The sequence below is a fragment of the Rhinopithecus bieti genome, unplaced genomic scaffold (genome assembly GCF_001698545.2).
Source record: "Rhinopithecus bieti isolate Rb0 unplaced genomic scaffold, ASM169854v2 scaffold_34297, whole genome shotgun sequence".
Taxonomy (NCBI): Eukaryota; Metazoa; Chordata; class Mammalia; order Primates; family Cercopithecidae; genus Rhinopithecus; species Rhinopithecus bieti.
Window position 1 is genome coordinate 171,866 of NW_016814629.1, and position 14,547 is coordinate 186,412.

Consider the following 14,547-nt stretch of genomic DNA (forward strand, 5'->3'; position numbering starts at 1 on the left):
ACTCTTGGGATATCTGTACGAAGAATTTAAGATCACTGTTTAGTTGGATAATTTTCTTCAAGTAGATAGGTGGTGATTAAAGTTATCATTTGTCCCACAATTTATATAATTATTTATTGTGTATTGAATATCTATAACAGATTGTAGCAATATATCAGGCACTTAAGGTATATTTTTAAGTAGTCCTAGCCCTCAGAAAGCTTAGTCTCATAGAAAGGTAAAATGTCCATCAAAGTTACTATTGTTTCATAATATAATAAAGGTAAAATTCTATTTTTGAGAAAGAGGTTAATAATCTTCAGTGGAAAAGAGCACTTCTGTCAATTTAAGTCTTGGTCTCCATTGGTCATGGATTTAAATTGATTTGTTAAACCAAGTATCATGACTTAGGTGTTTTTTCTTAAATTTTTCTTTACTTCATCTTTACAGGATATAGAGTAATACTTAAATAACTTTGAGAGATGATTTTGGATATTTTATAGCAGTCATTGATTAGTCATTTGTGGAGAAGAAAATGACCATCTTTGTGCTTAGTTTAAACATTTCATTTATTGCTTTTTTTCACTGTATCTAAAGCATCAATATTTTAGATAATGGTTATTTACTCTATGTTGTCTCTTATACATATGCATATGTGTATGTACACATCAGCTATTCTGGAATTATTAGTCATGAGATTTTTAGAAAGGAAAACAATGTATTATTTTCTGCTCGGCAGGATGTCTCTATAAAAATACATTTCAGATGAACTTATAAAGAGACTGCATTTCTCCTCATTTTTTCCTGTGATATTGACAGCTGTTTGGTTACAATGAGTAAATATTAAAATTATATATTTCAGATAGCATATATTCTACATAATGCTAATGACAAATCGCTCATATTAATTGATGAACTTGGCAGAGGTACTAATACAGAAGAAGGTATTGGCATTTGTTATGCTGTTTGTGAATATCTACTGAGCTTAAAGGTATTCTTTTATTTTAAGTATATTAATTTTGAGTCCTTTTTTATGTATTCTTTTATTATTATTGAATTTTACAGACACCCACAAATAGCTTTTAAAACAATTTAGATAGTAAACACATATCATAGCATTTATATTTTTGTTCCTTCATTTCCAATGAAAGTGGGAATCATTAGTTTGATAGCCATGATATAGATAAGGAAAAGATGAAATTGAGAAATTCAAATAATGCAAAATTAGTCAGTTGGCTTTAATTTCATCATATTAAGTAGCAAAATATGAAGGTCTTTCAGTAATTGTCTCCATGTGCAATAATGTTGACTATGATGTTACAACAGGAAGGAAAGCACTAGGCAACTCAGGTAACTTTACAGAAAATCTATTTTACCTACCTAAAATTTTATTCCTTTAAATAAAGTAGTTTTTTACATATCAACTATGTAACACATTGATTTTTACTCTATTAAATTAATTTACAAAATATCTTTTAAATGATCACTCACAATATATACAGATATGAACAAAACTTAAATAAAATACTTTTCTTATTTAAGATACCTTAAAATGTCCCTAAGATGAAGTTATTTACCTTAAATGAAAGTCCATGATGATTTATTTATTTTTATTTTATTTATTTATTTCTTGAGATAGGGTCTCACTCTGTTGCCCATGCTGGAGTGCAGTGGCGCAATCTTGGCTCACTGCAACTTCCACCTTTCAGGCTCAAGCGATCCTCCTGCCTCAGCCTCCTGAGTAGCTGGGACTATAGCCATGCACCACCACGCTTAGCTAATTTTTGTATTTTAGCAGTGAAGGGGTTTTACCATGTTACCCAGGCTCGTCTTGAATTCTTGGACTCAAGTGATCCACTCATTTCAGCGTCTCAAAGTGCTGTGATTGCAGGCTGAGCTGTCATGCCCGGCTCATAATGATTTATTATATAGAATGAGAAAAATCTATTTTATACTTAAGGGTATGTGATAAATCAAAAGTAATGTTAATAAATAATATTAGTGTTTGTAATTTTGAATGTGTCAGTTACAATTTCTCATATAAATAAGGTGCATGTCTTACTTAAGATTAAAAGCTAATTAGTGCCTCTGATGGTTAATTTTACATGTCAGCTTGACTGGGCCACAGAGTGCCCAGACATTTGGTCAAACATTGTTCTGGATAAGTCTGTGAGGGTGTTTCTGGATGAGATTAGAATTGGTAGACTGAGTAAAGCAGATTGCCCTCCCTAATGTGGGTGGGTCCCACTCAATAAATGCAAGCCTGAATAGAACAAAAAGCCTTCCAAAGAGTAAGAGGAAACGCCTCCTTCCTGGCTGCCTACAATATGGAAGGCAGCCTTCTTTACTACCTTCAGACTCAAACTGAAACATTGGCTTTTTCTGGGTCTAGAACCTGCCAGCTTTGGACTGGAGTTGTGCCATTGACTCTCCTGGACCTATAGCTAGTCCATTTTAGACCTTGGTACTTGTTAGCCTTCATAAATCACATGAGCCAGTTTCTTATAATGAATCTCTTCACACACACTCTTTCTCTCTGTCTCTCTGTCTCTCTCTCTCTCTCTCTCTTTCCTGCCCCGCCCCCCTCTCTATTGGTTCTCTTTCTCTGAAGAACCCTAATACAAATCTTGGTTCTGATATGATCTGACAATAGTGATAAATAAAGTATCACTATCATATACTCTTAATCAACTGCTTGTAAGCAGCAGAGATCCAGGTGATTTTATATATGATACTTCTAAGCATTTTTGGCAAACTAATGAATAAAATGAAATTGGCTGGTTGCTCCTAGTGTCACTAGACAAAATTGGGAAAGCAAAGGATAAACTCAAGGATTCAAATTACCAGCTCAGGCCCCCACCTGAGGGACTTCCAGGCACTGCCCATCACATACCTGGTGAGGGCCTGCCTGTCACTACCTGGAAGAACCAGCCATCACATGTGTCCCTAGATCACAGCAGGGGGGCTGTAAGAAGGGCAGGGTTTCTTAACCTGGGATCCATGTATCCCCAGGGCTGCATGAATCTGAAAACTTGAGTTCAGGAGCCTCAACTTAGATGGGAAAAAAAGCCTCTTTATGGTCACTAACCTCTACTCAAAATTGAGCCTTTTCTCCCAGGTGAATGCAGGCAAGGAAGCACACCAGGGTTAGCAGGAACTGTGCTTTCCCTAGCTAGTTCTGTGACAGTGGCTGTAGACACCAGGAAATGTGCATCACCTCCTCACTGCTTCCAAAAGCATGATTTAATTAGCCTTGCTGCTATTTAATTCATTATTTAATGTATTAACTTAGAAGCATGTGTGTTACTTATCTTTTTAACTAAAATAACAAACAAAACACCAAATTGCCAGCTCATTGCTGCATAAATGAATTGAAAGCACCTAAATGTGCCCTGAAGGAAATCTTTATCTCCTATAGTCACAGGGTTGAGATAGCTGAAAATCAGACCCAGAATCTCATCCTGTCCCAGAATTACAACACAAGTTGAATCCCCAACTTTATAGGATATCTACTGTTAAAGTGAGGGCATTAGTTGGGAAGGAATGGGACACTACCAGTTGGAATAGGAATGTGTAGGGAGACACTGATGAAGCTGGGGACATTTAGGCCCTAAATTCTGATGAGTCATCTTTGCCAGTAGAAGAAACCACTTCACCCCATCTGAGGGGATTAACCTAGCATTACCTGAGGAAACTGCAATGGCATCCCAAGCAATGCTGAGTCTCCTCAAGACCCACTTCCACCACATTTCTTTGCTTCTAGACCTATAACTAGATCTCTAAAGGTGAGGTAAAAATGTGACTATACAGAAGTACATTACACTCTGAAAGAACTACTTGAATTTTCTACTTTATACAGACAGAAATCCAGGAAACATGCATGGGAATGTATTCTAAGACTCTGGGATAAGGGTTGGATTAGGCCAAAGTTATTGATATGGGTTTACTAAGCCAGGTATGCATTTAATGTTGCAACTCAAAGAGTTAGAAAGGGATCTAACAGTTTGATTGATTGGCTGAAAAACAGACCAAAAGGTGGCCCACCATGAATGAGTTGCCTTGGTTTAATGTAGAGGAAGGGATTCAAAGCTTAGGGAGGTTGGACTGTTAGAGTGGGCTTGTAATTTAAGATCACTTACCCATCCTGGGAGAGTCCAGATGACATACCCTTTACCATGAGTATGAGAAATAAATTTGTGAGAGGAGCCCTGGCAGCCTTGAAGAACTCTGTTATCACTCTTCTATGTAGGACAGACCTTACAGCCCACCATAAGGTCTTCATCGCAGGCACTTAATTGGAAAACCCAAATGCAATAGGAATAATTGGATCCCAGGGTGGTAGGGGCCAAGTTGTGACACTCAGCCACCACAAAGACAAGGTGGATAAGTTACTGTAATGGGAAGCAGAGTTAAAGCAGCAATCAGAATAATCTGACTTACACAGACCTATGGCATTGGATAGGAGGGCTACTAAATTCTGACTTGAGCTGAATAAGCATAAAAGTTCTAGGTTGAGGTTTCATGCATGAGATCAGCAACAGGAGCCTGCAGTCACCAAGACTGACCTGGCTGTAGCCATTACTGCGTGCCCAGTCTGCTGGCAGCAGAAACCAACATTGAGTCCCCATTATGGCACCATTCCCTGGTAGCAGGTTGATTACACTGGACCACCTCCATTATATTCATATTGGAATAGCCACTTATTCTGGACATCAGTTTGCCTTCTGTATGTGTAATGCTTCTGCCAAAACTAACATCCATGGACTTAAAGAATATCTTATCTGCCATTATGGTATTCCAAACAGCATTTCTTCTGGCCAAGGAGCTTACTTCACAGGAAATGCAGTGCTGCAAAAGGGCCTGTGCTCATGGAATTCACTGTTTTGACTGTGTTCAACAACCATCTTGAAGTAGTTGGTTTGATAGACTGGTGGACTAGTCTTTTAAGGACTCAATTACAACACCAGCTAAGTGGCAGTACCTTTCAGGACTAGGGAAAGGTTTTCCAGAAGGCTGTATATGCTTTGAATCAGCTTCCAATATATGACGCTGTTTCTCCCATTGCCAGGATTCATAGGTCCAGGAATCAAGAATGGAAATGGAAGTAGCATCACTCACCATTACCCCTAGTAATTCAAGGGCAACATATCTGCTTCCAGTTTCTATAACCTTGCTCAGCTAACATAGAGGTCTTAATTCCAAAAGGAGTATGCTTCCACCAAGAGACATAGCAATAACTTTTTGACCTGGAAGTTAAGACTTGCCCAGCCACTTTTACTGTCTTATGCCTCTAAATCAACTGGCAAAGAAGGGAGTTATTGTGCTGGCTGAAGTGATTGATCCTGATTAGCAAAGGGAAATTGGACTACTACTGCACAATGCAATAAAGAAAGAATATGTCTGGAATACAGAAGATTCCTTAGGGTATCTCAGTTCTGTCACACTCTGTGTTAAAAGTCAGTGGAAAACTACAACCCAATCCAGGCAGGACTATGAATGGCCAAGACCTTTCAGGAATGAAGATTTGATTTACCCCACTAGTTAAAGAGCTCTGACTAGCTAGGGCTTGCTGAAGGCAAAGGAAATATAGAAGAGGTAGTAAAAGGAAAAGGTAGTTGTAATTACTAACTACAGTTACCAACTACCAGTTACAGAAATAAGGACTGTCTGTAATTGTCATGATTATTTCTACCTTATTTTGTGTGATGTTTTGGTGTATATATACACATATATTAAACAAATATTTTCTTTCTTCTCTTATTCTCTTATAATGTAACATAAGATGCGTTGACTTCACATCATATTATTTAAGTATTGCCAATTTCACATTATAGTATTTAAGTTATAAGATATCAAGAAGACTGAACATCACTCAAGGACATTACCTCCTTTTCTGGAAAAGGGGTTAGTGCTTTCTCAGTTGTACTGAAGACAGTTGTATCATATTAGAGGGAAGTGTGATCTAATTATTGTCTTCATTTGTAGATTAAGTGTGGTATAAGGAGATGCCTATGGATGCCAAGTTTTCAAAGAGTAGATTTGTGATGGATAGTTTTATGTGTCAACTTGGCAAGGTCATGGGGTGCCCAGACATTTGGTCAAACATGCTGGGTTTATCTGTAAGGGTGTTTCTGGATGAGATTGGTAGACTGAATGAAGCATATTGCCTTCCCTAGGGTGGATGGGTCCCATCCAATAAATTGAAAGCCTCAATAGAAGAAAAAGACTGATCCTTCTAAGAATAAGAGAGAACTGACTGCCTTCAGTCTGAAATACTGGTTCTTTCCTGCCTTCAGACTCAAACTGAAACACTGGCTGTTTCTGAGTCTAGAGCTTGCAGACATTTGGACTGGAGTTATAGCATCAATTCTCTTGGGTCTCCAGCTTGCTGACTGCAGATATTTGATCTTGCTAGCCTCCATAATTGCATGAACCAATTCCTTATAATAAATCTCTTTACACACATACAATACACACACACACACACACACACACACACACACATATCCTATTGGTCTCTTTCTCTGGAGAACCCCATCTAATACAGTATTTTTTTTTTTTTTAGATGGAGTTTTATTCTTGTTGCCCAGGCTGGAGTGCAGTGGCGTGATCTCAGCTCACTGCAACTTCTGCCTCCCAGGTTCAAGCATACAATATCTGTTTTCAAAGTATTCTACAATAGTTTAAAATAGTGCTTTTAGTATTACTTTACAATATTATTTTCTAGTATAAATAATTTAATAAAAATATAATATTGCTACTTACTTTTAAATTTAATTATTATTTTCTAACACAGTATCCTTAGTGCCTAGCACAATCCTTGCAATATATAGGGTCTGAATAATTATTTGCTAAATTGAATTAACCTGAAATAGAGTTTAAAAAGTTACTCTAATAGATTGGTTTGGCACATAACTTTTAAGGACATTATTGTTATTGAATATAGTCTCTACCTTTTAAATAGCTTACTATGTTCTATTTTCCTGTAGCTTTATAAATTTGGTTTTGTTTTATACTCCTTTTGATTTGTTGAGTAGATATTTAAGAATTTTCATTTTTCTGTCATATACAAAATTATTCCTTCCCTTGCTTTTCACCTTCCATAGTTGATAGCCATTTTGCCAATCAATTATTTTTACTGTCTTAATATTTAAATATCCACTGACTACCTACCTAATTTGTCACTGATAATGTCTTAAAACATAACCAGTTATTCAGATCTCTATCTGCCTTAGTAAATTCTGGGCTGGAAATCTTGTGCTAGCTGTAAATCACTTGAACCACTTTCATCAAAATCACCTAAAGTACTTATGGAAAATGTCATTTCCTGGGGTGCCACATAAGAACTATTGATTGAGAATTTTTCAGGGGATATATACCAAGAATTTGCATCTTTAACAGGCTCTCTAAGGGATTACTAATGTTTGAGAGCCATTATCTTAATTGGTGCTCCCAATCTTTCTTTTTCCTCTACTAGTACTAAACACAATGAAATCTAAAACTAGAAACTTTTGGAATTTCACATACCTAAAACAATCTCTTGATTCCACTGCCAAAACCTACTTACAACAAGGGAGGCAAATTTATAGTGAAGTTTTTTAAAAATTGAGGAAAATATTATTTTTTTGCATGTGAGTTACCTTCCTAATAAATGATTACCTCAATTCATAGCTTTGTTTCTGGTAAACTTCATCTTTTCAATACTTCAGATGTATTTCTTAGGATTTTATTTTCAGTTTTGTTCTCTTTCCCATAATGTGGCATACATGTCTGTGTACAAACATAATAAACATATCTTCTTCATTTAATATAAAATCTCAAAACATTTTAAAATAGATTGATGATATTAGCCTCCAAATTATTAGTTTTATTCCTACATCTCTGCCAAGCTACTTAGAAAATTAAACTAAAATTTTATGTTCACATAGTTAAAATGGAATTTTCCAGTTAATTTTTAAAGTACTAATATTCACCATCTGTTATATATTCCAGGCATTTACATTGTTTGCTACACATTTCCTGGAACTATGCCATATTGATGCCCTCTATCTTAATGTACAAAACATGCATTTTGAAGTTCAACATGTAAAGAATACCTCAAGAAATAAAGAAGCAATTTTGTATACCTACAAACTTTCTAAGGGACTCACAGAAGAGAAAAATTATGGTACTGCATATAGAAATTATACCTATACATTCAAATACTATATATTCTCCTAAGACAAACTTTAATCTCTTCTTTACTTGGCTGTCAATCTAAGCAAATTTTCTCATTCTTTTGAGTGCTTATATTCTCTTAGATTGTATTTTCTATGTCAAACTCGTTATAACTATATCTAGACATGGATATATAAATCTTTTAAATTTTATGAGCCAGTAACTATGTAAAATACAGTGACAACTGAAAACCCTAGAAGTATTAGTTTCCTTAGAAAATGTAATTTAGCTTATATTTGCAAGTTATATAATGAATTGAAAATTATATATTTTCTACACAATCTTTCAGTAGCAGGGTCCTTCCTCTCTTTTCTTCAGGTTCTGGGTACTTGAAAATTAAATCTAAAATCTTAAAAGGGTACGTATTACCAAACCATATGATTTTTTTTTTTCTTTTTTGAGACAGAGTCTCGCTCTGTCACCCAGGCTGGAATGCAGTGGTGCTATCTCTGCTCGCTGCAACCTCCACCCACTGGGCTCAAGTGATTCTTCTGCCTCAGCCTCCTGAGTAGCTGGGACTACAGGCATGCACCACCATGCCCAGCTAGATATTCTTAAACTTGGTTAGATACTTTCTATTTGAATCATTAACTCTCACAGATTCAGAGAATTTTCAATTGGTCTATACATATAAGTTTCAAAAATTATTTTAGCTATGGATATGACCCTTTGAGGGAAAAAAACCATCTTTGTTTTGCTATTTGAAATGGGAAATCAACTGGATAACTTATTTATATCAGATGTTTAAAATTTATAAGTCTCAATTTCATAATCTATGACATGGGAATAATTTTTAATATATGTAGAGTTGCAAAGATTCAATGAATTATCAAATGTGAGCTGTGTGGCACAGTGCTTAGCAATTACTAACGGCTCAATAAATTTTGATGTTGCTTCTATCTCCAAAGCATTAAATACGGTAAGCTATTGGCATACAGTAGAAAGCCTGTATGGCATTTATACAATAAAATCAAGCTCTGAAAACATGAGAATTATAATTAATACTTTGAATTTGCATATAAATTACTCACCTACTGTTATATCTTCTGAGAAATTCCTGTCTCATTGATTTAGGTGGGTGAATGTTTAGCTGTAGTGTTATCTCTGTGACTAGCTGTTATCTTCCCCTGGAAAACTCATATGCCTTTTGAAATTCTGTTAACCAACTATATTTGCAATTGGAATTTCAATATTATTATTTTCTAACTATTTCTTTTGTTCCTGATATCTGAGCTATATTGAGAGGTAACTGATGTTCTAATTTGCCCTATGTGTCTTGAATAAGTAATTAAATCTAATAATTGGTAAGTTGTCATCCAGAATTTTAGAAAGCTTAATTCTGAGAATTATTGAGTAGTTCGGAAATGCCTCTAGAAGGAAAGTTTAAATCTGTGAATAAAAGATTAATACTAGTTAAAACAAGCATAAAAATGCCAACAGTAATAATATTGAAGTCAATTTAAAAAAATAATTCTAGGATTAAAAGCTGCAGAGGTGTCATCACTTCCACCATCAATTGTCTTGGATGCGAAGGAAATCACAACTCAAATTACAAGGCAAATTTTGGTAAGAAACTTTGTTCTTATTTGTTCTTCAAATTAAAAAAATACTTTTAGTGTAGATTTTTATAATGACCTTTGATCTACATATATAATAATTAATATAATAATTCAAATATTAAAAATTAAAACCTAATTTCTAAACAAAGAAAATTATTGTTACTTCTTAAAACTCTTTTGGGGGGGGCGGAGCAAGATGGCCGAATAGGAACAGCTCCAGTCTCCAACTCCCAGCGCGAGCGACACAGAAGACCGGTGATTTCTGCACTTTCAACTGAGGTACTGGGGTCATCTTACTGGGGAGTGCCAGACAATCGGTGCTGGTCAGCTGCTGCAGCCCGACCAGCGAGAGCTGAAGCAGGGCGAGGCATTGCCTCACCTGGGAAGCGCAAGGGGGAAGGGAATCCCTTTTCCTAGCCAGGGGAACTGAGACACACAACACCTGGAAAATTGGGTAATTCCCACCCCAATATTGCACTTTAAGCAAACGGGCACACCAGGAGATTATACCCACACCTGGCCGGGAGGGTCCCACGGCCACGGAGCCTCCCTCATTGCTAGCACAGCAGTCTGCGATCTAACCACAAGGCAGCAGCGAGGCTGGGGGAGGGGCGCCCGCCATTGCTGAGGATTTATCTCCCATAGTCTGGAATACTTATGTCTAAGCAATTCCTCCAATATACCAGTACCTCTTGCTTATCCTGTCCAAACAGCATGATATAATTGATAAAATGAATCAATGTTACATTCTGTGGGATGTCCAGACACTCCAGATCTCTCTGGGCTACAACAAAGTGCAAGAGAGTTAACATAGCCTTGGGGTAAAACTGTAAATGATTTTTTTTGTGTTCATTCCACATGACTGCAAACTGTTTCTGATCCTCTTTTCTGATTGGAATAGAAAAGAAAGCATTCATCAAATCAATAGCCTCCTACCATGCACCGAGGCCTTTATTAATCTTCTCTACCAAAGATACCACACTTGAAATAGCAGCTATGATTAGGGCTACTACTCTGTTGAACTTGTGGTGATCTACAGTGATTTTCCAGGATGCATCCAATTTCTTCAGGGGCCAGACTAACAGATAAAATAGAGATATAACAGAACCCATCACTTGCACATCCATCCTTTAGATATTTAAGGCAACACAAACTTCTACCAACCCCCTACCACCAATGGAAATGATATTATTTATTTACTATTTTGGCTTGGGAGAATAGGAGAGAAGCAGTGTTTGAACCTTCTACTTAGTCTTTCCCACATGATAGCTCTTGCCCCACAGGTCAAGAACCCACTTGGAGAATTACACCAATCACTAAGTATGTCAATTCCAATCACAAACTCAGGAACTGTGAGGATAACCTCTAGGAGGATCTGTGGACATTGTGGGCCTGCTGTAAGAAGGACTTTTTTTAGGACTCCATTTATGACCTGGCTACCATAAGCCTACACACTAATAGAAGGTCATGATTATACTTTGGGTTCCTGAATACCAATGTCAACATGAATCCTATATTTAATAGTCCTTGAAATGTCCCATATTTCTCTTTCCCCAGTGTACAGTCATCTGAGTAAATGGCCACAGGCCCCTTTGGGGAAAGGCAGAAGCAATTAATACAGTAAATATTTGTTGTGGCATTACAGAGCCCTTCACCCTAGCGACCCAGCCATCACTTCTTTCAGTGGGTTCTAGATCTGAAAATTCACTTTGATCCAGAAACTGAAAAAAAGATCATGCCTTTTTATTGGGGTATCCACTCTCATCTTCCTGCTCCTCCATTCTTGCTTTCTTCTCATTGTAGATGTTTTTCAGTAGTAAACTTACTGGCTTCCCATCTGTTTTGCCCCAAGGTATGGTATGCTCTGTTAACCGTCTTCACAACTCCCTGCAGATTAAGACTCTTGCCTCTTCAACCTTACCAGTCATTGTAGCCTCTGATTTTCTAGCAGTTAAGTACTTCCACCTTACCTCTATTACTATGGCACCTATGGCATCTCCACGGTTATTAATGAATCTAGATGTGTGCCCATCTTCCCTACTATCAGCTCTGGTCACCACTGAACTTCTTAGTGATGTTGGTGCCATTCTCACTAGCTCAGTTCTGATGACGTTGGAGAATGCTATAGCACTCTCATGGAACGTAATCCTCTGGTGGGTTTCCTTGCCTCACACAATACATCCATTCTGGTATCCCTACTTTCCTCAGCCTCTTCTTTCTTACTTTACTGTCCACCAGGGCAACTCACGCATTTCAACTTTGTATTGTATGTCTCATTGCTCTCTCCAGGCTTATAAAGAGCCACTTTAACAGTAGGTTTGCCCCAGGTGTTAAATCCCATGTCCTGTGAGAGTGCCTCAAGTCAATAAATTCTTGTTTATCCAATCTTATATTCTATCCCCTTTGATCAAAACCCCTCAAAATTCAATTTCAAAATATTCCCCCAGCTCCTGCCAGTGCACATTGACTAATTCTCACAGCTCCTTTGGGTTGCAATCTCTTTCCTCACTTATTAGGCACAGCCAGGTCATGCAGGCAGTTAACCTTAGTTATTGGCGTGGCAGCCAAGAGAGGAGATGAAGTTAGCTCCTAAGGGGGCCATCTATTGCCTTGTAGTAGAGCAGCCTCTGCAGTAGCTTCTCTTACTGAAGAGGATTGGGCCACCTCTGTGAGAGCCAAAGTCCTCAGAGATATCCAAGATGTTTTCATTCCATGCCTTAGTGTCCTAGGCTTTTCCAACAGAGGCCCTGACTTCAACATAACAGACCTACTTTGGCTAAGCCTTGAAATACCTCTGGAGCTCTGTGACCTGAACTATCAAATCCTGAGCTCAATCCTCCTACTATGTGAGATAAGGACCTCTTCATAAGCTAAGCATAGATTTTAATAGCCCACACTTTCTCCTTATCCCTTTTCAAGGTATCAATACAACTTAGTAACAACCAGCCAGATCCACTGTCCTTATATGCATTGCACACCATAGCTTTCAAATGAGTACGTTGACAACGGCCTTTCTCTGTACAGGGACTTTTTCTTAGAAAACACAGGTGAAATGTGTGGCAGTGGGACTGCCACCTTGGCCTGAGACTATCCTTTTCCCATTCAGGATGGGACTCTTCTTGCCAGATGGGCAATGAGTGGACCTGTCTTTAATCCCTTCTTACTGCTTGTTCTCTAGAGCACTCCCAGCAACACTTTCATCAGTCTGGAATCTCCAAGAAGCAGATGCCAAATTGAAATCTGACACGTCAAATATTTACTGGGGAAATGCCTATGAAGGGTAAAGGGGGAGGGGGCACACATACATGATGAGCTGTCACCTCTGAGTGGAGAGAGAAGGAAGAATTGGATGAGAAGAACCTCAGATGGTAGAGAAGTTCTCAGACGATCATGATAGGAAATCACCAACCAAAGTTGTTTATTAGAGGAATCCTGTGTTAGAAAGGAATGGCCTGGTTCCAATATCACTGCCTTGCTCAGGCATTGGCTGGGAAGCATGGGTGCAGAGTAAATACCCTAGTGGATCCAAAAAGCAGCAACTGGAGCAAATCAATCAACTATAATTCTCTCCTTAAAGAGAGATCTGAGCAGGATATTTTCAAGGATACCACAAGACTATACCTTTTTTCCTTGTAAATCCACTGCAGTCCCATTAAAATGCCCATAGAACTGCTACCAATTGTTTTTATTTGAAAGATTATTTTATAAAACATTACACTGTTGTCAGTTATATACCAAATTCATGCTCACACGACATTTAAAAAGTCAGTACTGGATTTATATAAAAGAATAAAATGACAGAGTTCATCCAAATGCCTCTGAGCATTTTATCAAAGCTCCAGGCTGTTTAGTCAAGCTGGAGGGAGCATTGTGCAGAGTTCAGCTGCCAAGACCATATAGACAGTGAGCACTGCATGATAACTTCAGACAGCTATCTCACCAGCACAGACCCTTAGTCACAAGAAAAAAAATAACAAGCGGTTATTCAACACAAACTTATGCCTGTAGTCACAAAGCCTGTTAGTGCCATACCAGGAGAGGAAATTAGGTCTACTAATGGCCAACATTGGCAGTCGTCTGCATAGTTCTGCTTCTAAAATTTAAATGAAGATATAGCAATCCTATATCCACGCTCCTTTTCTCCCAGTGAGAGATTCCACTGGTTTCCTTAATAGCAATCAACAGGCAACCATACCAAGATGCCTTATTTTACATTTACCCTGCCTCAACTGAAAATTAATATCTACTCCATCACTATCCTACATCTTAAGTTCACAAAGTATTGGCCTGTGTACAGCAGGCACTCTTCATTCTCACAGAAGGAAAAATCTTCCCTAATTCCATGATGATATCAGGCAGCCCTGATATGTCATCATGTGTTAATGACCTCATTAGATTACAACCTGTTCCAGGAAGCTTAATTGAAAGTGACTTGTGATTGTCTTCCAAGTCCTTATTATGAAAAACCTTCGAAGGGAATAAATAGCCAGAGTCAGTTTGCCCGATGGAAGAGTGAGCAGAAGATGACAACTCCCACCCTTGCCAAACGCCTGTGAGGTGACAGACACCATAGAGAGTCCATGTGTAAAATGGGTTATTAAGGTAATATGCCAACATATTCTCCATAACTCTTTGGCTTCCAAGAGATAAAAAGTCCCACTCGATTAATCTTTAACTTAAAAAAGAAGAGTCCATGGATATAGCTGGCTTCAGACATAGTTGATTTATGAGCTTCAGTAACCTCTTCCCTCCCTCTTTCTCTCTCTTCTCTCTCTCTCTCTCTCTCTCTCTC

The 14,547-nt window shown here is 37.8% G+C and overlaps 1 protein-coding gene across 1 annotated transcript in view; it reads left to right on the forward strand.

The window, feature by feature from the left end:
- Nucleotides 1-14,547, forward strand: part of MSH4 (mutS homolog 4) — a 122,669-nt gene that overhangs the window by 92,757 nt on the left and 15,365 nt on the right. Inside the window, exons 17-19 of the mRNA XM_017851591.1 lie at nucleotides 842-970; nucleotides 7,972-8,146; nucleotides 9,674-9,762. Coding sequence (XP_017707080.1) covers nucleotides 842-970; nucleotides 7,972-8,146; nucleotides 9,674-9,762 — 393 coding nt within the window. The remainder of the gene's footprint in view (nucleotides 1-841; nucleotides 971-7,971; nucleotides 8,147-9,673; nucleotides 9,763-14,547) is intronic.